The sequence below is a fragment of the Rhinopithecus bieti genome, unplaced genomic scaffold, assembly GCF_001698545.2.
Source record: "Rhinopithecus bieti isolate Rb0 unplaced genomic scaffold, ASM169854v2 scaffold_10088, whole genome shotgun sequence".
NCBI classification, from domain to species: Eukaryota; Metazoa; Chordata; class Mammalia; order Primates; family Cercopithecidae; genus Rhinopithecus; species Rhinopithecus bieti.
This window is the reverse complement of record NW_016806409.1, coordinates 1380409-1402893: the sequence shown is the minus strand read 5'-3', so window position 1 is coordinate 1402893 and position 22485 is coordinate 1380409. Positions and strand designations below refer to the sequence as shown.

The window sequence follows — 22485 nt, the reverse complement described above, 5'->3', positions numbered from 1 at the left end:
GGTGGCGGTGGCGGGGGTGGGGGCGGAAGGTCTCCGGGCAGCGGCGGCGCCGGCGGGGGCTCCGGACTGCCAGGGAGAGGCGGGGCCTGTGGGGGCGCCAAGGGCGGGGCTTCCTGCGGGGAGGGGAGGCCGGGCAGTGGGGGCGGCGGCGGCGGCGCTGCTCCGGGAGCCCGCTCCGCTGCAGGTGCGAGATCTGAGGGGGGGTGGGGGAGGCGCGAGTCAGCTCCTTGGCTTGGGTGGGCTCCTCCGCGCCTCCCCGCTGTACGCATGCGCTCCTACCTGAGCCGAGCCTACAATCCAAACCTCCCTCGCCCAACTCTGCCCGCCACACATGCCCCTGGGCTCCCCTCCAGACCGTGCCCCGCATGCCCGCCAGCCTGAAGCTCCTGCGCACCTGGGCTGGGGGAGCCGGTTGGCACCCCCGGAGTCGGAGCATCACCGCCGCTCGGAGTTGCCACAGCGACGGGGAGGATCTCGATGGAGACAGCATCACCCGGCCCCCGCAAGATACGGATTAACCCCTTCTCCTCCAGCTCCTCCACCTTCAGCTCCAGGGCCGTGGGCCGCGTCGGGGCAGCGGGAGGAGCTTTCTCAGGCTCGGGGGGACGCCTGGAGGCGCCCATGGCGGTCGATTCGCTGAAGCGCTCCTGCGAACCCCACGGGAGGGGTCAATGCCCACCACCAGGCTCCTTGGCACCAAATCCCCATCCTCTTCCCGGGGTGGAGGGAGATGTCAAGCCTAGAAGCCGCAGCTGGCCTGTTCTTGGGTGCCCGGCCCACCACCCGCCCCAGCCTCACCCGCAGGGTCTCCAACTCCTTGCGCGCCTGGCTTAGCTGTTTTTCCAGTTCTGCAATCTTGGCCATGGATTCGTTCTCCGCGTCCCGAAGCCGCTCTGTCAGCTGTAGCACCGGCACATGGTGAGCCCCGACCCGCAGCCCGGCACTGGCACCGCCGGTGAGGGGGCGGCATCAGGCATGCCTGCCTGGAAGACTGGGGGAGGCTCCCAGATCCGCTCAGCCCAGGTGCCAAGGGTGGGCTGAGCCTGGCACTCGAACCCAAGCAAATAAGGAGAGGAAACCAAGGTACCAGTGATGCGGGAGGTGGAGGGAGAGGAGGAGACTGAGCTGGGAGGGGCCCCAGGCACTCAGTTCAGTTCATCTGGGGTCTGAGCCTGGGTAGAGGAGGGGCCTGTCAGTGAGGGCACTCACCCACACTCATTGAGAAAGACACCCAACAGATTCAGGCTTTGGATTCAGGCCAGGCTCTGGGGCCAGGCAGGCAGCACGTCCAATGCACAACTAGAACACTGCTGCCCAGTGCCCATGCCTGCGTGTGCCCTGTAGGCCTATGATGTGCCAGGCTGGGGTCAGGACCCACTCTCACCAGTGCCACCTGCTCCTGCAGTTCCTCCATGTGCTCCAGCACAGCGTTCTTGGTCTCTGTGTCCTCCAGTAGCGCCCCCACATCAAAAACATTGTCCAGGTACGCCTGGATCTGCACCTGCAGCTTGTCACTCTCGGTAAGCCGAAGCCTCTGTCCCCCAGATGGAAGGAGCAGGGTGAGGCCTGGTATGCGTGTGGAGGGAGTCTTTCCAAACCCCCCACCACCACTGCCACCCAGAGGAAGGGGCCTGAGCCCTAGCCTACTTTTTCTTTATTTTTTAAGATATAATTCACATATCATAAAATCCATTTTAAAGTATACAATTCAGTCATTCTTAGTATAGCCACAAGGTTGTGCAACCATCACCATTATCTAATTCCAGAACATTGTCATCAGCCCAAAAAGAAACCCCATAGGCGTCAGCAGTAACTTGCCATTCTCTCCTCCCCCAGTCCCTGGCAACCACTAATCTACTTTCCATCTTTATGGATTTACCCATTCTGGACATTTCATATAAAGCAATCATAGAAAGCCGGGCGAGGTGGCTCACACCTGTAATCCCAGCACTGTGGGAGTCTGAGGCAGGCGGATCACCTAAGGTCAGGAGTTCAAGACCAACTTGGCCAACATGGTGAAACCCCCGTCTCTACCAAAATACAAAATTAACCGGGTATGGTGGCAGGCGCCTGTAATCCCAGCTACTCGGGAGACTGGAAAATCACTTGAACCCGGGAGGTGGAGATTGCAGTGAGCCAAGATCGCCACTCCAGCCTGGGCGACAGAGCAAGACTCCATCTCAAAAAAAAAAAAAAAAAAAAAAAGAAGCAGCAATCATAGAGTGTGTGACCTTTTGTGTCTGGCTTCTTTCACCTAGCATGTTTGCAAGGCTCACCCATGTTGTAGCATGTGTCAATACTTCATTCCTTCTTGTGGCTGAATAATATTCCATTGTACGGATAGACCCCCCGCCAGTCTGCTCTCTACTTTTTCTTAATCCTGGCTTTCAAAAATCCAACCCCGAAAGCCCCGCTCCTCCAGGAAACCTCCTAAAAGAAGCAGAGAAGGAGCTGCAGCTTCTCTGCTTAGGCTGGGCCAGGAAGCACCAAGCTGCTCTGCCTACCTTCCCCAGGGCAAGGAACTCCTCCATGTCCTGGGCCCATCCAGCATGAGCCAACTCCTGCTTCCACCCTGTATCTCTGGGTTCCCTGTTATGTGCTGGAGTCAGAGCACCTGTCTGAGGCTGGTGCTCCCAGAGCCAGACCCTGGGCCACCTTGACCTATTCTGGTGCCTGCAAAAATAATTCCATAGACTGGGGGCCTTGTATGTGCCAGGCACTGGCCTATGCATTTAGAGTCAAGATTATCTTCTATGATTCTCCTATTTGACAGATGGCAAAACTGACACTCAGAGAGAGGAAGAGACCTATCCAAGGTCACATGGCAGGAAATGGCAGGGCCAGGATTTAAACCCAGGTCTGCCTGACGCCAGCACCCATGCCGCTAACCACTCAGCCATACTCTGCAGTGGGCAGGCAGTTAAGTCTGGGGGGCAGTACAGGGCTTACCTCCAAGTACAGGTCCAGGCCCAAGTGGGTGAACTCATATTGCAGGAAGACACGGAAGTTCATGTTCTCCACTGAGTGTACCACAATGTTGATGAACTGCATGCAGGCCACCTGGGAGCCAGGGACATGGGCAGATCTATGATCCTCTAGGTGGCGTTGCTCAGTGCCTTCCACCTCCACTTATCCCAAGCCTCGCTCCTTCTCCCCAGTTCTCACTCCACTAACTCCCAGCCTTGGCCTGCCCAACATTTCACCTCCATGTGAACTAACTCACTCCACTAACTCCCAGCCCCCTGCCAACATCCACCCTTCCCCTACTGACCACTCAGTCTTCATGCTTTGCTGGGGCAGAGCCCATTGCCCAGCACCCAGGACCCTAGCTGCTCCCTGCACCCAAGAGGGCCTGGCCCAGGCCTCAGGCTGCTGGGCTCCTGAGCTCACCATGAAGTCGATGTTGCTGTCCTCATTCCGGAAATATTCCATCAGCTTTTCAAAGCGGTGCTGCTCCCCACACACCTGGGTAAAGGGAATGGCTCTCACTGAGGCCCAGTGACACACGTCCTAAGCTACCTTCTGGCTGCCACACCTGTGCTTCAACAGGCTCCTTTCCAGTTAATTCGAAGTTGAGCCACATCACTCTTCTGCTCAAAACCTCCACTCCCTGTCAATCTCCCACTCCCCCTCACTTTTTCCACTCCAGCCACACTGGCATCCTGGCACATTCCCACCCCAGGGCCTTTCCACTTACTGTTCCAACTCCCTGGAGAGCCCTCATTTCCACAGCAATTACCTTGCTTCCTTCACAGCTTTGCTCAAATCTCACTTCTCAGTGAGGCCTTCCCTGACCACCCTGCAACCAGGGTGCTGGGATTACAGACATGAGCCACCACACCTGGCCTCTCTTTATTTATTTTTTATTTTTTTATTTTCATAGAGATGGGGTTTTGGTATGTTGTCCCCATCCCTCTGCAACATTGCTGGCTTTTTTCTCACAGCATTTATCATTTCCTAACATACTATGTAATTTGCTCGTTTATTATATCGTTTCTGTCCTTTCCTGTCTGGTTTCCTTTGTTCACTGATGTGCCCCAGGTGCCCTGTTCCTGACACATACTAGTTACTCAATAAATATTCATTAAAGGAATGAATGAATGAAGATATCTTATGCATCTTATGCATCCCCACACATCTACTTCTGCACGCCTGTTAGCCAGAGTCCACAACTCCTGGAGGTATGAACCAAGGCTAGTTTGGATCTGGCTAGGCTGAGTCAGAGGTTCAGCAGGTCCCTGTAGTTGTCCCTACCCCCACCCAGGTGGTGCCTTTACCTGATCCTGCACCTTCCATTCAGAACTTCCCCATCCCAGATTGTTAAGCCAGTGATGTGGCTCAACTTCAACTTTTGGGCGTTCCCCAGATGCCCACCCAATGTCCCCAGCTGCCTCCACCAAAGGCCACAGCTGCCAACAAGACTCCAAGCAACACCATAGGGGGAAGTGCATGTTTGGGTGAGGGACTCCGGTACCTCCTTGAAGTTGTCAAAGGCTGCAAGGATGATGTCATGTCCTCCCCGCACCAAGCACACGGCCGCCAGCAGCTCCAGCACCAGAGCCTTGGTTCTGGAGAGAGAAGGGGCAGGTTGTCCCTTGAGAACAGGCAGGACCCACAGCAAGGGTGGGCACAGGCCTGGCTAGGAGGAGCATAGCGGGTGCGAAATGAGCCTCTGAGACCTGGAGGACAGAGTAAGCAAGGGGCTAAGTAGGAGAAGATTCTAGATATGGGAAAGGTTTAGGGCCTGGACCTCACCTGGGGTTCTTGTTGTTGAGGCTCAGAGCAATCTCATTGACACAGGCTGGGTGGTTCATGACAAGGCTGAAGCCAGACTGGGAAGAGAGGAGAAGTCAGTGTCTCCAGGAAGGGCCCCCCCAGGACTTCAGGCACCCCAGCAGAGTCAGTGCCATGCCACGCTGATCTTTAACCGCCCCTCGAGTTTAGGAAGTTCTTCATATCCAACTGCAACTTCTTCTGTGGCCACCAAAACCTGGCCTTGTTTCTCTCTTTTTTTTTTTTCAAGATGGAGTTTCCCTCTGTCACCCAGGCTGGAGTGCAGTGGTGCCATCTCAGCTCACCACAACCTCTGCCTCCCAGGTTTAAGTGATTCTTCTGCCTCAGCTTCCCATGTAGCTGGGATTACAGGCACCTGCCACCACCCCCCGCTAATTTTTTTTGTATTTTTTTCAGTAGAGACGGGGTTTCGCCATATTGGCCAGGCTGTTCTCAAACTCCTGACCTCAGGTGATCTGCCCGCCTGGGCCTCCCGAAGTGCTGGGATTACAGACATGAGCCACCACACCTGGCCTCTCTTTATTTATTTTTTATTTTTTTATTTTCATAGAGATGGAGTTTCGGTATGTTGCCCAGGCTGATCTCGAATTCCTGGGTTCAAGCAATCCTCCCGCTTCGGCCTCCCAAAGTGCTGGGATTACAGACATGAGCCACTGCACCTGGCCTCTTTTTAAAATACCTTTGTGTTTCCAAAAGCCAGCATCAGGCACTTTGAACACCGTGAAGCTGTCTTAAAGGCTGGCTAAGTAAAAGAGGGCCCGGCTTCACCCATCGGGCCTCCAAATGAATCGACCTGAGACTGTTCTCCCCTGGCCCTCTGTCCAGCCCTTCTTGGTAGGTGTGCCCTGTCCCTATGTGAGGCTCCTCCATGTCCCAGCCATGGGCAGGGGTACTCAGAGAACCTGATAGAGGCAGCAAAAACATGGGCTTCCCCTCAAGACACATCAGCCTTAAAAGTCCGAGCCAACAGCCCAGATGCGCAAGTTCCCCAGCACAGCACAGGGTAAAGGGACAGTGGATCCCAGAGCCTCAGTAGCTTGTGTAGCCCCCAGTGAGGACAGGCTGGGCTCCCTAGTCCCCCAGTCCCACACCCCCGGCTGACCTGGTAGTTCATGATGGCACGCAGGCACATAATGCAGACGTGGACATCATCCTTCTGGCTAACGATGCGGGAATTCCGCAGGGCCTTCCTGCTGTGGGCGGGGGTCAGCCTGGGCGGGGTGTGGAGGAGGCAGCAGGGGTCAGAGTGAGCCCCAGCTTCCTGTTCCCCCACCACTCAGATGGCCTCTGGGGTAAGAGGAGGTACATATGGAACCTGAGGGCACCACATCCCGTCTACCCAACCAAAGAGGCTGGCTGAGGGGAGGCAGGCTTCCTCAGTCCTTAGACCTGGGGTCTGGCATGCTTGGAGGAGCAGGGACACGGAAGCTAGACCTGGGGTCTGGCATGCTTGGAGGATGGGGGACACGGGAAGCAAAGACGCTTCCCAGGGGCTTGGTAGGGCAAGAGCCTACAGAAGGAAGAAACATGGGAAGGATCACCACAAGGTGGCGCTCATGGCGACTTGGGCTCATCTTCCAAAGTGAGAGGCGGATCTGAATTCACGCCGCCAGGGTTCAGGAGCATCCCAGCTCACCATTTACTAGACGAGTCACTTAATCTCCCTGTCCCTCACTTTCCTCACTTCTAGACTAGGAATGCTAATAATAGTAGCTTCCTGTCAGAGTTGTTGGGACTATGAAATGGGCTTAGAACAGTGCCTGGCACATAGTAAGTGCTATATGACTGTACTCCCTTATTCTTCGCCAACAAATGTGTGATGTTTTCATTGTTGCAGAACTGCCGACCCGGACTTCCACATATCAGTCTCCCTGACGATTCTATCACATTCCCACTAACAGTGGGAGGCCCCGCTTTCACCCCCTCCTGCCACATCACCCTTTCCCGTCATTGTGCTAATATGTCAGAGTTTTTGTTCATGCTGTTCCTTCTGCCTGGAATGCCCTTCCCTGTTCCCATGGCTGCCTGTAAAGCCTGTATCTGTCTGTGAGACATAGTGCCAGTGTCACCTTTTCTGGGAAGCCTTCCTGATGCCCCAAGTGGTGGCCACCTCCCTTCTCAGAGCTCCCAGGCATACTTCCATGACAGCCTGTCACACTAAATTGTCCCCCACTTAGACTGTGGGTCCCTGAGGGCAGAGTGACCTGTCTCCTGGGCACCTGCCACACACCTCATACATACTAAGTGCTAAAAAATAAATGTTTGTTGAATGCATAATTGCATGAATGGACAAATAACATATTGTGAAAGTTTGAGGCTTAATATGCAATCAATCCCCTAGACCCAAAGTAGGAAGCTGGGGATCCACAAGATGCTCTAGGGTCAATCTACTGCCTGCTTCCTGCCTCCCAGTAAGATGCCCGTGTTAGGATGGAGGGACCCAGCCACAGTACTGAACCCAGGGACATCGGTTGAATACCTCATCCTACCCCGCCACCACCCTGGGAGGGAGTCAGCCAGGCATGCACCTGCCCCTAGGTGGCTACGTACCGGGGAGAAGGGGGACACCTGGAGGCCGCATGGGAGAAAACAGGGGATTAGATGCATACAAGAGGGGTCCCACCAACCCAGAAACTCCCTTCTTATCCCAGACCCATCCAGACTCCAACTTCTAGGTGCCCACCCCTGATGGCTTCTTTTTTCTTTTTCTTTCCTTTTTTTTTTTTTTTTAAGACAGGGTCTCACTCTGTCACCCAGGCTGGAGTGCAGTGATGCGATCTCGGCTCACTGCGTCCTCCATCCCCTGGGCTTCAGCGATTCTCCCACCTCAGCCTCCTGAGTAGCTGGGATTACACCCGGCTAATTTTTGTATTTTAGTAGAGATGGGGTTTCATCATGTTAGCCAGGCTGGTCTCAAACTCCTGTCCTCAAATGATCTGCCCACCTCAGCCTCCCAAAGTGCTGGGATTATAGGCCTGAGCCACGGCACCCAGCCCCACCCCTGATGGCTTCTTAACATACTGGTGTCCCAAACTCTGTATGAGTCCCTTACTCTGACCCCTAATGCTTGGCTACCCCTCTCACCAACCCCAAGGGCCCTGGGTGGGCTGGCTAGATGCAGCAGTGTGGGGGCTGAATTCTCTGTTCTCCCACGACCCCACCTTGTGGCCCACATACTTGATGGTCAGGTGGCGGCTTTTGGGCACAGAGGAGGACGGGCCCTTGCTGAGGTCTTCCACCGACTGCTCCAGGGGCTTGTTTTTCTCTGAGTTGGAAGCCCCGTTGTCTGTGCTCTCCATGTCATACCTGGGGACAGGATGCAATGGGGCTGGAGGCCAACACTGCAAGGACAACTAAAGAGGGGGCAGAAGAAACGCAAGGAGAGACAGACCTGCAGGTGAGACTAAGGAGCAGGAGGAGGAGGCTGTGTTCTTGGCACTGTGCTGAACATAGTGGTGGAAGAGAGGCCACCCCTCCCTGTCGGGGACAGGCTTCTGGAAGGGGCGTCGCTCAAGGCCAAATGCAGGGTTCTAGGGTAGACTCGGGCTGCCCGGCTTGGAACTGGCCAGGGGAGTGGGTGAGACGCAGGGAGACGGGGGTCAAAGCTCTGAGGAGTGGCATGAGGCCTGGGGGCAGGAGGCTTACGTGACAGAGCACTGGGCAAAGGCCAGGTACTCGAGGAGCACGTCCAGGCCGCGGTTCTCTTCATTGAGGAACTCCTGCACCCACCTGTGGGCACAGGGCTCCCTGAGCTCCAGCGAGGAAGGAGGTCCTGCCCCAGATGGGCACAGAACAGGGACAGCAAGGGCCCCTGGCATGCCCTTTCAACCCTCAAAGACCCAATGATACCAGGGGATTCTGGGAGACTTAGGTGGGTCCCACAGCCCAGCCATGCCTCGAGGTGCCAGTCAGAGCATGGGCAGGAGGGGGAGGGGAAGCTGTCCTGGACGCCCCCAGGAGGTGGTCCACAAGCACAGCCCTGTGGGGGTTAGGGGGAGCAGGAAGGGGAAGCTCCAGGGGCTGCCTGGAGGCAGGGGCCTTCCTAGCCCCGGAGAGCAAGATCTGAGCCCTCACTCACCCAATGTGGTTTGTCCTCAGGGAGGTCTCCAGCTCCCGTAGCACCTGCGTGGACTCCTGAACTCGCCTCTTAAACTGGGGACCGAGAACAGGGAAGGCTGGTGGGTGGAGCCCAGCCTCCCACAGGCCCACCAAGTCCTGAGGCAGCAGCGCCCACCCTCCTCCGACTGGCACAAGTGGTCTTTCATGCTCAGCCTCCCCCACCACCTCCACACACCTGCCTAGCAGAATAAGAACTCACAGGCTGCATGTGCTCCCCCATACACAGACACACAGGGTGCACCACACCCTGATAACCATGGCACAGCACTCACAGAGGCAGGGGTGTGCGTGGCACACCGGCCACATGACTCCCATATTTACATTGCCACTCTAAATACAGCATAGGATATCCACAATCCCTAACATGGACACACACATTCTCTCTCTCTCCTGTATACGGACTCAAGGGTGCACACACACACACATCCATAAGTGGACAAAGTACACACATAGTATACACACACACCTACGTATGGACATATGGGCTGCACATGTGTATACACACAGTATAAGTACACAAAATGTGTCCATGTAAGCACACACAGGATGCACGGGGGAATGTCTAAAGGGCATGCCCAGGGCACTCTTAGTCGCCTATAAATACACACACACGAACACACACACACATACTCATACATGCACCCACACATGCACATAGAAAAGTCTGTACACACAGTTACTCCAGCTGTCCAGAGCTTGGAAAAGGTGAGGGAAAGGGACAGAGTAAAGAGGGGAGACATGTACCCCCAGGTTGGACATCCAATCAGCTGCTACCTTTCGGCTGACCCCACCAGTATCCACATAGCTCTTCAGTTTCTGGATGTAGGCTGCGGGGGGGTTCTTGACCTGAAACCGCTCCTGGGGAGATGGAATGGGGTGTACAGAAAACCAACCAGAGCTACCCCAGGGCAAATGACCAGTTCTCGTCCCAATGTTCCATTCTCAGCTCTGAGGTCCCAGGCTTTCTTAAGACGCCTCTGTAATACCAACGGTATAAACCCAAACAGTCCACCAAGCCACTTTCTTTGCTTTCATGTTACCTTTCTCTTTTCTTGCCCTGTGGTCCAGGCTGGAGTGCTGTGGCACCATCATAGTTCACTGCAGCCTCCTACTCCCCGGCTCAAGCAATCCTCCTACCTCAGCCTCCCAGATAGCTGGGACTACAGGTGTGCACCACCACGCCCAGCTAGCATCGGGTCACTTTAAAGACCCCCAGCCTAGGCCTAGTCTGCCCTTCCCATATGGCCTCCCAGGCCACAGCCCTGACACAGCTTTGGGGTGGACTATGCAGGGGTTAGTCCTGCGTTGGCAGGAACCTGTGTGCTCCTCTCCTGTGCTCAGTGATGCAATTCCTAACTCCCCCACCCCACTGCAGGCTCCAGCGGCCACTGACACAAAGAGGCAGGGACCATGGCAAAGACCCCCTCCCCAGAGGGGCCCCCACCCTTCCAACCCAAACCCCTCAGATTCGCCAAGCCACCCCTCAGACTTTCATTTCTTCCAGCCCTTTGAGCCCCCAACCTTTGAGATGCCAGGCCGAGCTGCTCCGAGGGGACCCCTACCACAGCCCCAGAGCCTCCAGGGGCAGCTCCCCACCCTCTTCCCACTGCCCAGCCCTTACCCCTGGACTGCTGCCCAGCCAGCTCAGGCCATCTGCTTCATTAGCAGCAGGCGAAGGCCCAGCCTTGGCTCCCAGGGGAGGCTCTCAGCTCCCAACTCCCCACCCCCAGCCTCTGCAGCTCCCTCCTTCACAGAATCCCTGCAGCGGCCGAGCCCCACCCAGCCTGGCACTGGGAGAGGGTCTGCCCATGGCTGACCACAGCCCTTGAAGCTGGAGGGGCGGGGGCAGCTGAGTGACCCGTGAGCCCAGGCGCCTGGACAGAGCACCAAAGCAGGGGTCCAAAGTGGCTGGCCTTGGGGAGTTGCTGGTGGACTGCAGCTCCTCTGGACCCAAGGTAAAAGGGCAGGAATTCCCGCCCCTTCCCCCCTCCCTCCCATGGGGTCAGGTGAAGATGTCTAACCCCAGGGTTGCCCCCTTCCTTCCCCAATCCAGAGAGGTTTCTCAGGAAGCTCAGAAGGAGGACAGTGACAGTGACAAGGCCCCAGCTGCCCCGGCCAGTGCCCCTGAACCAGCCCTGCCAGCTCCTCTGAAGCTGACCCAGCCCTGCTCGTGACTCACAAGTTCTTTTGGGGAGTTCAAGAGAAGGGGATTCGGGAGTCCTACAGACCCCAGCACCCTCCCCAGGTGCTACATTAGCCACTGAGCAGAGTCTTGGTCCTATGGGCAGTATGGCGGTGCCCCTCTCCCCATAGCCCCAGCCTGGTCAGGGCTGGGTGCTGACAGTGGGAGGGAGGGGGTGGCTGGGCAGTGCTGGCACCTACCTGATCACAGATGAGCTCCCACTTCTTCTCGTTGTCATACTGGCTCAGCAGCTGGACCTTGTCCGGGGGCAAGTTCATGCAGTTCTGGGGAGAGGGCGGACAAAGTAAGACCTCTGAGCCTGGGGCCCCAACAAGGGGGGAGGGGAGAATGGGCATTTGGGGGAACCCACTTGGCTCCCCAGGAGGTACATCACCCCCCGAATCCTCTGACCCTAGGAGATAAGTAGCGTTATCCAATGAGAAAGCCAAGGCCAAGAGAGACAGAGCACCTTTCCTGGGGCACACGAGCTAGAAGGGACAGCAGGATTTGAATTTGAGTCTGCCTGCGCTGTGTCACCCCCCACACCGCCTCCCTAGCCTGCCTGGTGTGGAGACAGGTGCGTGGGTTGTCAGCCTACCTCTCTGGGGACCTGAGACACTTCTGGGCTCCAGTTTCCCTGTCGGGGCATCGTCTCTTCCCCTATTCTGGTGGGAAACTAATGGGAGCCATCACCAGTCAGGCCGAAGTGTGGCCAGTGGCCAGTGTCCCACCTCCACGTGCCACCAGATCCCACGTGTATACAGACAAGGCCTAGGGCACCAGTGCCTCACGAATGCCAGAAAACCTCCTGCAAGGAGGGTGGACAGCAGCCTTCTCTTCATCCCTCTCCAGCCCCTCCCATCTCGGGGAGAAAGCTGAGAAAGGAGGGAGAGGGCTGGGGGAGCTGACGGCGGCCATGTCAGCAGGCAGGGAGTTCCAGATCACAGCTTCAGGGGTGGGGAGATTTGGGGAGAAGGTCACTCCGCCACAGCACTGGGGAGAAGAGTCAATGCCCTGGGTCTGTGGTGCGGGCCGCCCAGCTGGGACTCCCCCAGGAGCTGAGAAAGGTTAACAGAGGTCTGCCTGGGTCCTCCTCCTCCCCTGGCCACAGACGACAAGGGTGTGGTGCCTCTGCCACCACAGAGAAGGTTACAGCCAGCCCAGGGCTGCAGAATCAACCAGGTGTCAATAGCACCAGGGGCTTTCTGGACCCCCAGACTTGGCTTGTCTCCCTGACAGACCCAAAAGATGAGGCCAGTTCCCTTCAATTTAGTAAACCCCAGGTTATTGAGAGCCTTTTATATGTCTGGCCCAAACAGACAAGTCCTGCCCTCAAGGAGCTCTGAGTTGAATAAGGGTCTCCATCGGGGATGTGGGAGCCCCCAAGGGGCTCCTGTTGCCAGCCTTGGTGGTTCACGCTCCACACCCTCAGTCATGTGGCTCTGAGGAGAGGCCACAGCTGGAGCACTCAGGGAGCCACACCCACCTGAGGCTCCCCAGCCAGCTTCCTCTCCAGGGTGCCGGGCCTAGTTCTGGGGATCCAGCCAGACCTTACCCCCAAAATCAGTGTCTCGGGTCAGGCTCAGACAACAGGAAGCTGGGTGCGCTCAGCCTCCGTTGCTTAAGCTTTCCGGCCAGGCCCCACTGGAGAGGTGAAACTGCCCCTCCACCAGGCCCCCCGCCCCCAGCGACTGGGGAGGTGGGAGTACGTCATCCCTCTCCCCCATTGCGAAAGTGAGCCTGGATTGAGGAAACCACCGCTGTCTCATCGGCCGCCCTCCCCCAGCCCTCCAAGGGCCAGGACAGCTCCGGCTTCCACAGGGGCGGGGCGGGGCGGGGCGGGGGGCGGCGGCGGGCAGGGGAAGACCGCCCAGGAGTACCAAGGAGGTGGGGTCATTCTCTGTCTCTGTCTCTGTCCATCTGTCTGTCTCTCTCTCTGATCCATCTTGCTGATGATCTCTCTCTGTCACCCCCACCCCACAGGGACAAAGGGTGGGGCAGGGCCAAGGTGGGAGCAAGGTGGAAGAAAGGGACAAAGAGGGGAGACAGGGCCAGCAGTGCCAGGGAAACTGGAGCCATGGCCGGCACAAAAGACGGAGATGGCGGCCAGGGAGTGAGGGGACGGCTGAGCCCAGCACGGAGTCACAGAGCGGACAGCAGCTTCCCGACATGAATCCTCCCAGGCCCTCACCCACCCAGGGAACTTTTGGGTTCTGGAATGGCCCCAGCAGCACTTCTAGAGGCAGTAACTAGTCATAATGACATCCCCAACAGTCAGGTTGCCAGCTCCGCCAGAATGCCTACTGTGCAAGGCACTGCTCCGAGCCCTGCGTGCCGACGACCGCCTTCCACCCTCACTGCCATCACTGGCACCGTTAACATTCCCATCTCACAGGTGTAGGCACAGATTAGTTTAGTGACCTGCCCAAGGTTATGAAGCCAGTAAGAGGAGAGCTGGGCTGGCTTTGAGCCTGGAGCTGACTCTGAGCCACCACCCGGGTCCACTCCCCCAGGAGAGCCCCCGGTTGTTACTGTGGAGGGGAAACCTCTGTTAGGGCCTGGAGCACCTGTCTGAACAGTGGTGGAGGGCAGGGCGCCCATGCCCCTTCCCCACCTGGGCCTTCTCAGGGCCCCAGGCCCACATGCCAGCCTGCCAGACGGGCTAAATTTAGCCTCAGAAATCAAAAATAGCTCTGACAGCGCCGAACACTAATTAGCAGCTGCTCCTCAGCTGTGGCTGTGCCCACCGAGGAGCTGGGCACTCCAGGGAGTAGGAGAGGGGCCATCAGATGCCACTCACTCAGGGTGGGGTGAGGCCATCCTGAAAACAGGAACAGACCCCCAGACCAGGGCCGTCAGCAAGGCAGCTGGGATGGGGGCTGGAGGACACACAGAGAGTTGGCTAACAGTGCTCAAGTAGGAGGGGAGGGGCTGGCAGTCCAGGTGGGCAGGATACCTGCCTCCTGAGGGGGGCGGGGAGGGACAGCTATGAGCTGCCACATGGAGGACCCAGAGCTGGCTTCAAAAGACCCAGGCTCTGGGCCCAGCTAGCCCGACAGCTTCTTTGCCCCTTTGGACCTCAGCTTCCTCCTCCATAAAATGGGCGCACTCCCTCCCCGGAGCCTCACACTCACAGAGCTCCTGGAACACTCAGTGAGAAGCTGAGTTTGGATTTAACAAAGCTCTTCGGTGGTCTAACAATATGAAGAAGCACTTCACAGAGGCAGGAGTGGTGGAGGGGCAGGGGTCCATGGAAGACCCCGGAGGGGGGATGGTAGAGTGAGCAGAAGTTTGTGAAAACATCCAGAAACACGGGCTTGTCTCCAAGGCTTTGGCCAAACCTTAACTAGCCTTCAGCCTACTTTCCCTGCTGCCTTTAGTGCTCTGGGTCAGATGAGGAAAGAGACAGGATTCATCTTTTAGGGTTAGCCGAGAAAAGGAACTGATTCCCCACATCTTTCTATTAGAATGTGTGGGGACCATTCTCCTCCCTCCCTGCCCTGGGTGTGAGAGGGGACCCCCAGCATCTGCTCACCTAAGGCCAGCCCCCAAAAGACTCTGCTAAGGGCCCTTCCCCCACCTCCCCCACACCAGTGCTGACTTCTGAGACAGTGTCCCAGGAGGTTGAAGGGGCTGCATCCACATCTGGATGCAGCCACACCCTAGGGTTTCACTTTCAGTTTGAGTGGAGCCTATGTCCCAATCCACCTGCCCATCTCTCCCTATGGCCTAGCCCTTCAAGCCCTAGGGTACCCCTGAACTTGGACATCAATCCCATCTCAGGCCAACCCCACAGGCGTTCCTCAGCCCGATGGGCCCAGAAGCTGAGCCTGTCCCCCAGCCCCCACTCCCCCGTCCATCTCCCTGCCACCTGCCCACCTCTATATGGTCTCAGCCTTAGCTGTAGTGCTCTCAGCGCATCTCCAAACACAATTGATTTTACCCACTTTTTTGAACTTTGGCATATAGATTTTCTGGAGCTCTTATAAGCAATTCCAGGCTTACAGGAGAGCTATGAGGAGACCCAGCCCTAGGATCAGGTGCTGAGGACCCAAAGAGCTAACAGTTTCTCCCATCAGAGTTCAAGGGTCCCCACAGCTGGGACAAGGGCAAGCAGGGTGGAAGCCACTACCTGTATCATCCGGGCTGGTAGGAGAAAAGCAACACCGACAATAGTAACAGTAACAAGTGTTCCCCAGACACTTTTCTTCAACTCAGAATTAATCTCTCAATCCCCAAACATTCGGTGCTAAGTGCCGTTCTAAGCGCTTTACATCAAAACCCATTTAAACCTCAACAAGCCTACAAAATAGATACTGTTATAATCCCTATCTCACAAATGGGAAACTGAGGCTCGAGGAGGTTAAGGTGCTTGCCCAGGGTGGCCTTAGTGGCAAGCTAGCAAGGAAGACCCAGCTTCCTCCAAAGAAGGAGCACCCGGAGAATGGGAAATGTGGGTCCTGGCCCCCAGGGGTCTTCTGCAGACAGCCTGGCCCACGTCCCCCATCTGAGGAACCAGGAACAGCCAGCCCCACTTCCTGCCACCCAGTGCCCCACGCTTCCTGTTGTTGCCCACACCGAGCTCTTACTCACTGGGGAACCTCCCCCCAGCACACCCTCTCTCAGGGGGAAGTGGAGGCCTCCCCTCCCCCTCCCATGTGCACACTGCTACCGTTAGCACCACCGCTGCCCCACCCTCCAGGAGAGGTGGGCCCTCCCTCTGGTGGTTTCCGGCCACCAGGCAGTTTTCGGTCTGGGCCCCACTGCTGGTGACCTGCATGACGGTGGGGAGGTTTCCTGGCCCTCACTAGCTAAGGATCTGGGACTCCTGGGGAATGCACAGCAACCTTGGGTGCTCTTGGTAGCGGAGGTGGAGGGAGGGGAGAGGCAGGGTCTGGGCTCCCTCCACTGAATGGGCCCTGAGATGGAGAAGACCAGATCAGCTCCAGCTTTATCCCCTTCCTCACAGTGGAGGGCGGCTACTGAGCATCTGCTCTGTGCCAGACACTGTGTGAAGTCCTCTATTTCACCCTCTCAACAATCCTAGGAGGCCAGCAGATGCCATTGTTATTCTCTTTTTACAGATGAGGAAAACTACAGCTCAGAGAGGTTAAGTAACTTGTCCATGGTCATGCAGGTAATGACAAAAATGCATCTCAATCCCCAAACATCATGACCCCAAAGCTCAGGAAACGTCCCTGCCTTTCCCATAGAGTAACCCTTGCCCCCTCAAAGGCCACCCAAGCCACCTTCCAGGGCTCCGTGTTCCCAGGAAAAAAGCAGAGATGGCCCCGAGAGCACCTGCTCCTGCCCGTCTCACCCAGCTCTCTGCCTGTCAGCCCCAGATGGCACTGTGAATCATGCCCACCACATCCGTGGCTTTCCAGGGTTAATGTGTGCCAGCCCTGCCTGCTGGGATTGTCACCCCTCTCCTCTGCCCAGCCCAACATCAGACCACATGGCCGCAGCCCCCTTGACATCCTCTGCCCTGCAAATGGGAGGCATAAGGCCTAAGCGACCCCATGGCTCCATGTCCCCACACTTCATCTGCCCCGTCCCAGAGGTGGGAGTGGCCAGGGGGCAGTACCTTAGTTGCAGTCCCTCCTGCCCTTTACTGCCAGCCCCAGAAGGGAAGGGCCCCAGCTGCAAGCAGGACTCCAGGCCCAAACCCAACATGGGGCCATCCTGACCTGCCCACACAGCCTGGCCAGGCACCCAGGCCCCTGGGCACAAGCTAAACACCCATCAGGCAAATGCCTCTCCACTGCTACTGTGCCAGCATGGCTCTTGGCCTCACGCACACCACCCCTGACACCTCTCCTTGATCCCTCTGCCCCAAGGTTATGGGATTCTCCCTGCCCGGCAGATCAGGGATGTCCCAGGCCCAGGTGTAAGCGTGGCTCTTCTGGCACGCCTGGAAAGGTCGCCTTGTCATCCCAGTCCCTGACCCTGCGTGCCTCCCAGGGGAAGGCATGAAGGGGCTGGAAGACACCCAGCCTTGGGCATGGGCGTGGGAGAGGCGAGAGCTTGGCACCCCGCCGGCTGGTGTTCCCACCATCGCAGCAGGCCCGTGGGGCTGGGCAGCCATCGCTCCTCTGCTGTTGCTAAGGCAGCAGCCGGAAACCCTGGCTCAACCTGCTCTTTCTCTCCACCCCCATTTTAAGCAGGGGGCACCCCTTTCTTTCACAGCTTTCTTGGAAAGGTAGCCCCCCACCACCCACCCTTGCATGGGAGAAGGGCTCCCTGCACCTCCTGTCTGGCTGTAAGTGGGGACATCCCTCACCCACAAGAAAGGTCCCACAGCCAGGAGAGGAAGGAGAGTTTAGGGTCTCAGGATCCTACGCCCCACTAGGGACAAAATGGGAAGGAAGAGGCTGGGGCTGTTGGACCAAGTCCCTGAGGGCAGGACTGTGCTTCTCCCATCGAGACTGGGGGCCACTGATGGCGGTGGGCCCATCCCCTCAGCAATCTAAGGTTCTTCTCCTCTTAGACACTGACTGAGGACAGGGCTCAGCTCTGGCCATGGCGGTTAGGGTGGGGGTTCAGATAGTGACCCACTCTGAGATACCCACTGCCAGACCTGAGGGTTGAACCAACTCTTTAGCCCTGGGCAGCCTCAGGCAGAGGTCAAGGCTGTTACCCTGGGGCAAGCCTCATGCCCCTGCTGGTAAGGAATGAGAGGAACCAGGGTCTTAGCCAAGTGTCCTTAGATTGGGTTTAACCTGCCCACACAGGATATAAGACAGGCTGAGCCACCTCAGGAAGACGGTATAAACACACCGGGGTTCCTGGGCACCCGATAGGGAGTAAGCCCTGGTGGGTGCTGCTACCCTAAATTGCTGCTACTCACCTCCACTTTCTCCACCAGCACACCCTCTCTGACCCACCTGTGGGTATCCCCCCTCCACATCCTGGTACTCAGGGACTCCCAGTGGCATTTAGTGTCAGACTCTGCCAATCAGTTACAGCCACAAATCCAAGCAGGGCAAACAAGTCTTACATACACATCAGAACTTCACCATTTGACTTGTGGATTTTCCCCTGGTCTGAATTATTCACAGGGCTCCTCCCCATCAGCGTGCTAAACAGAAGATTGGGGTCAGGACCTCACCCCAAGAGGTCCATAGACACACACTTGGGGGAAAGACAGACCCATGTCCCTCCAACCAGGCTGGCAGGGGTCCAAGGACCCACCACCAACGCAGGCTCCCCAGATGGCCCCCAGAGACTGTGTCTCCTCATTCTCCCCCCTCCCCCATCTGCTCACACAGCTTTGTGAAGTAGTGTGCTTGGGGAGCGGGCAGCAGGGCAGGTAGAGGGATGGAGAAGTCAGGCACCCGCCTGCTGTGAAGCGTCCCTCAGTGTCCCTGCCCTCCTCTAATTAAGCAAGGTGTCTTCACAAGGATGGATCCCTCGCCACCCCATAGCTCCTCCAAACTCCCCCCAGCCTTCTCTTGGGAGGAGAGAGAAGCCAACATTTTCAGGAACTGTTAGGAGGCGACCCTTTGGGGCCAAGCTGAGGATCTAGACAGCCTAATGACTGGCCAGGAGAGGGGAAATGATGTCAAGGAGATGGAGGGCTACCAACTGAGCCAGCACCCTCTGCGGCCTGTGCCTCCGTTGAACCCCCACCCTCAGACCTGCAGGGCTGTCTGCACAGACTGGGAAATGCATCTGGGAGAAGGCACAGCCTCATTTGCCTGTCACCCAGCGTCCAGCAAGGGAAGGCTGACAGCAGGCAGGCCACCAGGCAATTAGTTAGAGGAGGGAGCCAGGGCCAGTGCAAGGGGCGGGGTGGGGTAGGGAGAGTGAGCAGCTCTTCCCCTCCCTACTTCTGCCTCATGCAGGGTCTTGGGGACCCCTGAGTCTGCTCTGGAGCCCCCACCCCACTGAACATGTTGACTGTTTCCAGGCTCGGCCTGAGCTGACGGTTCCCTCCCCAGAGGCCTATTCCCCAGCGCCCCTCTCTAATTCCCCAGGTAGGCGACGGTGGGGAGTGGTTCCAGATTTTGCTCCACCCCTCGCCTGGGCGACCCACCCGTCCTGACCCTACCCTCACTCATCTTACTCCCTTCAGTGGCTTGGAAGGGATGCCCCAAGATAAGAGCCACAGGCACCCTGGCTCTGACATATGGCGGGGGAGAAACACAGATAGGTCCGGGCCATGAGCCGACAACCCGATTCCCCGCAGCCCAGGCGCCCAACAAATCTGGACCCAACACCTCCAGCAGGTCTCCCTCTCCCGGGAGGTTGTAACCCTTTCATCTTTGACCCCAGACACAGAAAGGCAGATGCCCCAGACCGGCGCCCGGGCGGTGGGCCTGCGTGCAGTGAGGAATGGGGCGACTCGGGACCCCTGTGCGTGCCCCGCTCGCAACTTCCTCACAGGACATACTTGTTTAGACCTTTAAACCCAGCTGGGGTGGAGGTGTCTTAAGGAGGGAGATCGGGCGATTACTGAAGAAAGTTTTGGGGGGAGAGTGCTAAGTCACTCTGAAAAAAGGGCCACTGTCGCTCCCACCCCTGGAGGGGCAGCTGCCAGACCGGGGATCTCCAAGGGGCACCTGAGTCCCCGGGGCGGGGACGCGCGCCCAGCCCCTGCCGCGCCCCTGCCGCCCCCCACCCGCCGCCCGACGCGCCTCCGGGTCGCACTCACCAGGGCCGCGGTTGAACCTCTCCTCCAGCTCACCGCCCGCGGGGCATCGGCTGCTTGGGGAGGCGCGGGCTGCTTGGGGGCGGCGCAGGCGGGCCGACGGGCTGCTCTTTACCCGCCGCGTTGCCCATTGGTGGTCCCCACCCAGCCGGCCAGGCGCCTCCAGCCTCGAAACTCCAGCTTTCTCGGGGGACGGGGACAAGGCTCCCGGCCCAGGCGGGGGCGACGGGGCAGCGGCTGGCAGGTGGCGCGGGGGGTCTGGCACGAGGGGCCTCGGCTCAGCGGCGCGCCAGGGGCCAGGCGCGGCGTCCCATCGGGGCGTCCCCGTCCGGGGACCGGGCTGGCGAGCTGCAGGGTTGGGGGAGGAAGTCATGTGCAGGCCGCCGGCCAGAGGCTGGGCCGGGGGGCAGGAAGCCGCGTGGTCCCCCGCGGCGATTTTCGAACTTCTGCTGTCGCTCCCGTGCGCGCAAACCGCAGTTCGCCGCGCCGCCGCCGCGGCACCAGCCCCAGGCGGGCTGGAGGGAGGGGGAGGGCGAGCGCCGGGCGCCGGCCTGGGGACCCCGCAGCCATGGTGGGCGGGGAGGGGGCTGCCGAGCCGCTTCACCTGCTGCAGAGGGGGCGGCCGGCGCCGCTTCACCTGCCGGAGCGGGAGGCCACCGAGGCGAGGCCGAGGCGGCGGCGCGCTCGGCTGCGCCTCCGGGTCCTAGAACCGCATTCTCCCGCTCGCCTGGGGCAAGGGATTGGCCGGGTCTGGGTGAAAGGGGTCACGGCCTGGGGATCGGAGGGGCACATCTTCTCCGCACCGAGGATCTCAGCGACTGCGAGCACCGCTCGGAGACCCATGGTGGTGCAGCGTTGGCGCTGCGTCCCCCTCGGGTCCCCGACTGAGAAGGTGGGAACCCCTTCCAAGTCCCCCACCTTTTATTTCTCTCCTCCCCTGCTTAGCCCAGAGACGAGCTGAGGACCAGGGGGAGCCATCTCCAAACAGGAACTCCTAAACAGGGTGGGGGGCGCGGACGCAGGCCAGTGGAGACCCCCGCCACCTGTCCCACCTCTACCAACCGTGCGCCTGTGCAGGACACCCCTACAGGTTTTAGAATGCGGGCACCTATGGAATAGGGCAGGTTGCAAGAAGCTGGGCCAGCCAAGGTGGTCCCAAGGAGGAGTGGGGGGTTGCGGAAAGGAGGATGAGAGCCAGCCGCAAGACTGGAAAAGGAGCGGGCACTGCAGAGGAGGGAAAAAGAATCTTGACACTGTCACTGCCAGGGATCTAGGCTGGCCTCTCACCTTGGAGAATAACAATCTCTGATGTCTGCTAATTACAGAAATACTTCCAGAGCTCTTTCCTTCATCCTGACAATGGCCAGAGAAGGTAGGTATTGATAGCCTTATTTTAGAGATGGGGAAACTGAGGCTGAGAGTAGGTAAGTGAGCTGTCCAAGGGCACTCAACTAACAAAGGACAGAAGCAAGCCTCCTCACTGTCTACCTCCAAAACCTACACTGGCTTGGAGTTGCTGTCCTGGCCCTCCACTGCCCATCTCATGTAGGATGGGAGAGTATGGGGGAGCAACCTAAGGGCTGGGGTCCTATCTATAGCCTGAATTTGAGACTTTCAGTTGTTCCTCTCATTCCCCATTTAATTTGTGGGGATCCCCAACTGGCCCCTCCCTACACTTCCAGGGCACTGAGGAGGGAGGGCTGGCTGAAGGAGCCCTGGATTATCTCTAGGCCAGGTCAGGAGCCATTAGTGTCCCCTCCCCTGACAGCATCCTCCTCCTTCTGCCCTCACATTCAGAGCCACTGAGACTTTAAGCAAGAGATGGAAAGTTAACAACTAATCTGGAGGAAGACCCTGGAAGGAGCCAGCCCCTTCCCCCAGGCTGACCTGGTTTAAGCCTTTCTTCTGCCAAGGTCACCAGCACCCCAGATGGGTGAGAGATGTGATCACTGGTTTCGTGGCCTGACCAGGGACCTCCAAGGTGAGTCAAAGCAGGATTCTCCTTGGGCATGCAGGGAAAATGACCCATTCCCTGAACACTGCCGTATTCTCCCTCCCAGACAGACCAGAACCTTGCCCTTGGGTCCTTGCCCTTGAGATTAGCTAGGACCTCTTCCTCTTCTTCTTCTCTTTCTTTCTTCTTTCTTCTTCTTCTTCTTCTTCTTGTCTCTATAAGATAACCGTTGTGGAAGATTTTTTTTTCTTTTAAGATGGAGTCTCTTGCTGTCTCCCAGGCTGGAGTGCAGTGGCTCAGTCTCAGCTCACTGCAACCTCCACCTCACAGGTCCAAGCAGTTATCCTGCCTCAGCCTCCTCAGTAGCTGGGACCACAGGCGCGTGCTACCACACTCAGCTCATTTTTGTACTTTTAGTAGAGATGAGGTTTTGCTCTGTTCACCAAGCTGGTCTCAAACTCCTGACCTCAAGTGATCCGCCTGCCTCAGCCTCCCAAAGTGCTGAGATTACAGGCATGAGGCACCCCGCCCAGTCTGGAAGACTTTTTTTTAATGAAAAACAAACAAACAAACAAACATTTTTTTAAAGAATGGATTCCCTGATTCCTCAATGGCTGTCTCTTTCAATTGAACAATAAACCTTTACTTAGCACCAGCTATGTGCCCATCACTGTGCTCAGTCCTGCAGATTCTGTGGCAGATGAGAAATGCCTCAGTCCTTGGGCTGCTTGCAGCCTAGTGAGGGACAGACTTTTTTTTTTTTTTTTTTTTTTTTTTTTTTTT

General features: G+C 57.7%; 1 protein-coding gene across 1 annotated transcript in view; it reads right to left on the bottom strand.

Annotated features, from left to right (window-relative positions):
• Window positions 1-11389, bottom strand: part of FMNL1 (formin like 1) — a 16913-nt gene extending 5524 nt beyond the window's left edge. Inside the window, exons 1-15 of the mRNA XM_017876140.1 lie at window positions 11296-11389; window positions 9658-9771; window positions 8873-8946; window positions 8440-8523; window positions 7972-8100; window positions 7345-7362; window positions 5897-6005; window positions 4756-4832; window positions 4475-4568; window positions 3391-3465; window positions 2950-3060; window positions 1385-1534; window positions 799-900; window positions 395-647; window positions 17-193 (exon numbers count right to left, since the gene is read on the bottom strand). Of these exons, the coding sequence (XP_017731629.1) occupies window positions 17-193; window positions 395-647; window positions 799-900; window positions 1385-1534; window positions 2950-3060; window positions 3391-3465; window positions 4475-4568; window positions 4756-4832; window positions 5897-6005; window positions 7345-7362; window positions 7972-8100; window positions 8440-8523; window positions 8873-8946; window positions 9658-9771; window positions 11296-11373 (1645 nt within the window). The 5' untranslated portion in view covers window positions 11374-11389. The remainder of the gene's footprint in view (window positions 1-16; window positions 194-394; window positions 648-798; window positions 901-1384; window positions 1535-2949; window positions 3061-3390; window positions 3466-4474; window positions 4569-4755; window positions 4833-5896; window positions 6006-7344; window positions 7363-7971; window positions 8101-8439; window positions 8524-8872; window positions 8947-9657; window positions 9772-11295) is intronic.
• Between the last annotated feature and the right edge of the window lie 11096 nt (window positions 11390-22485).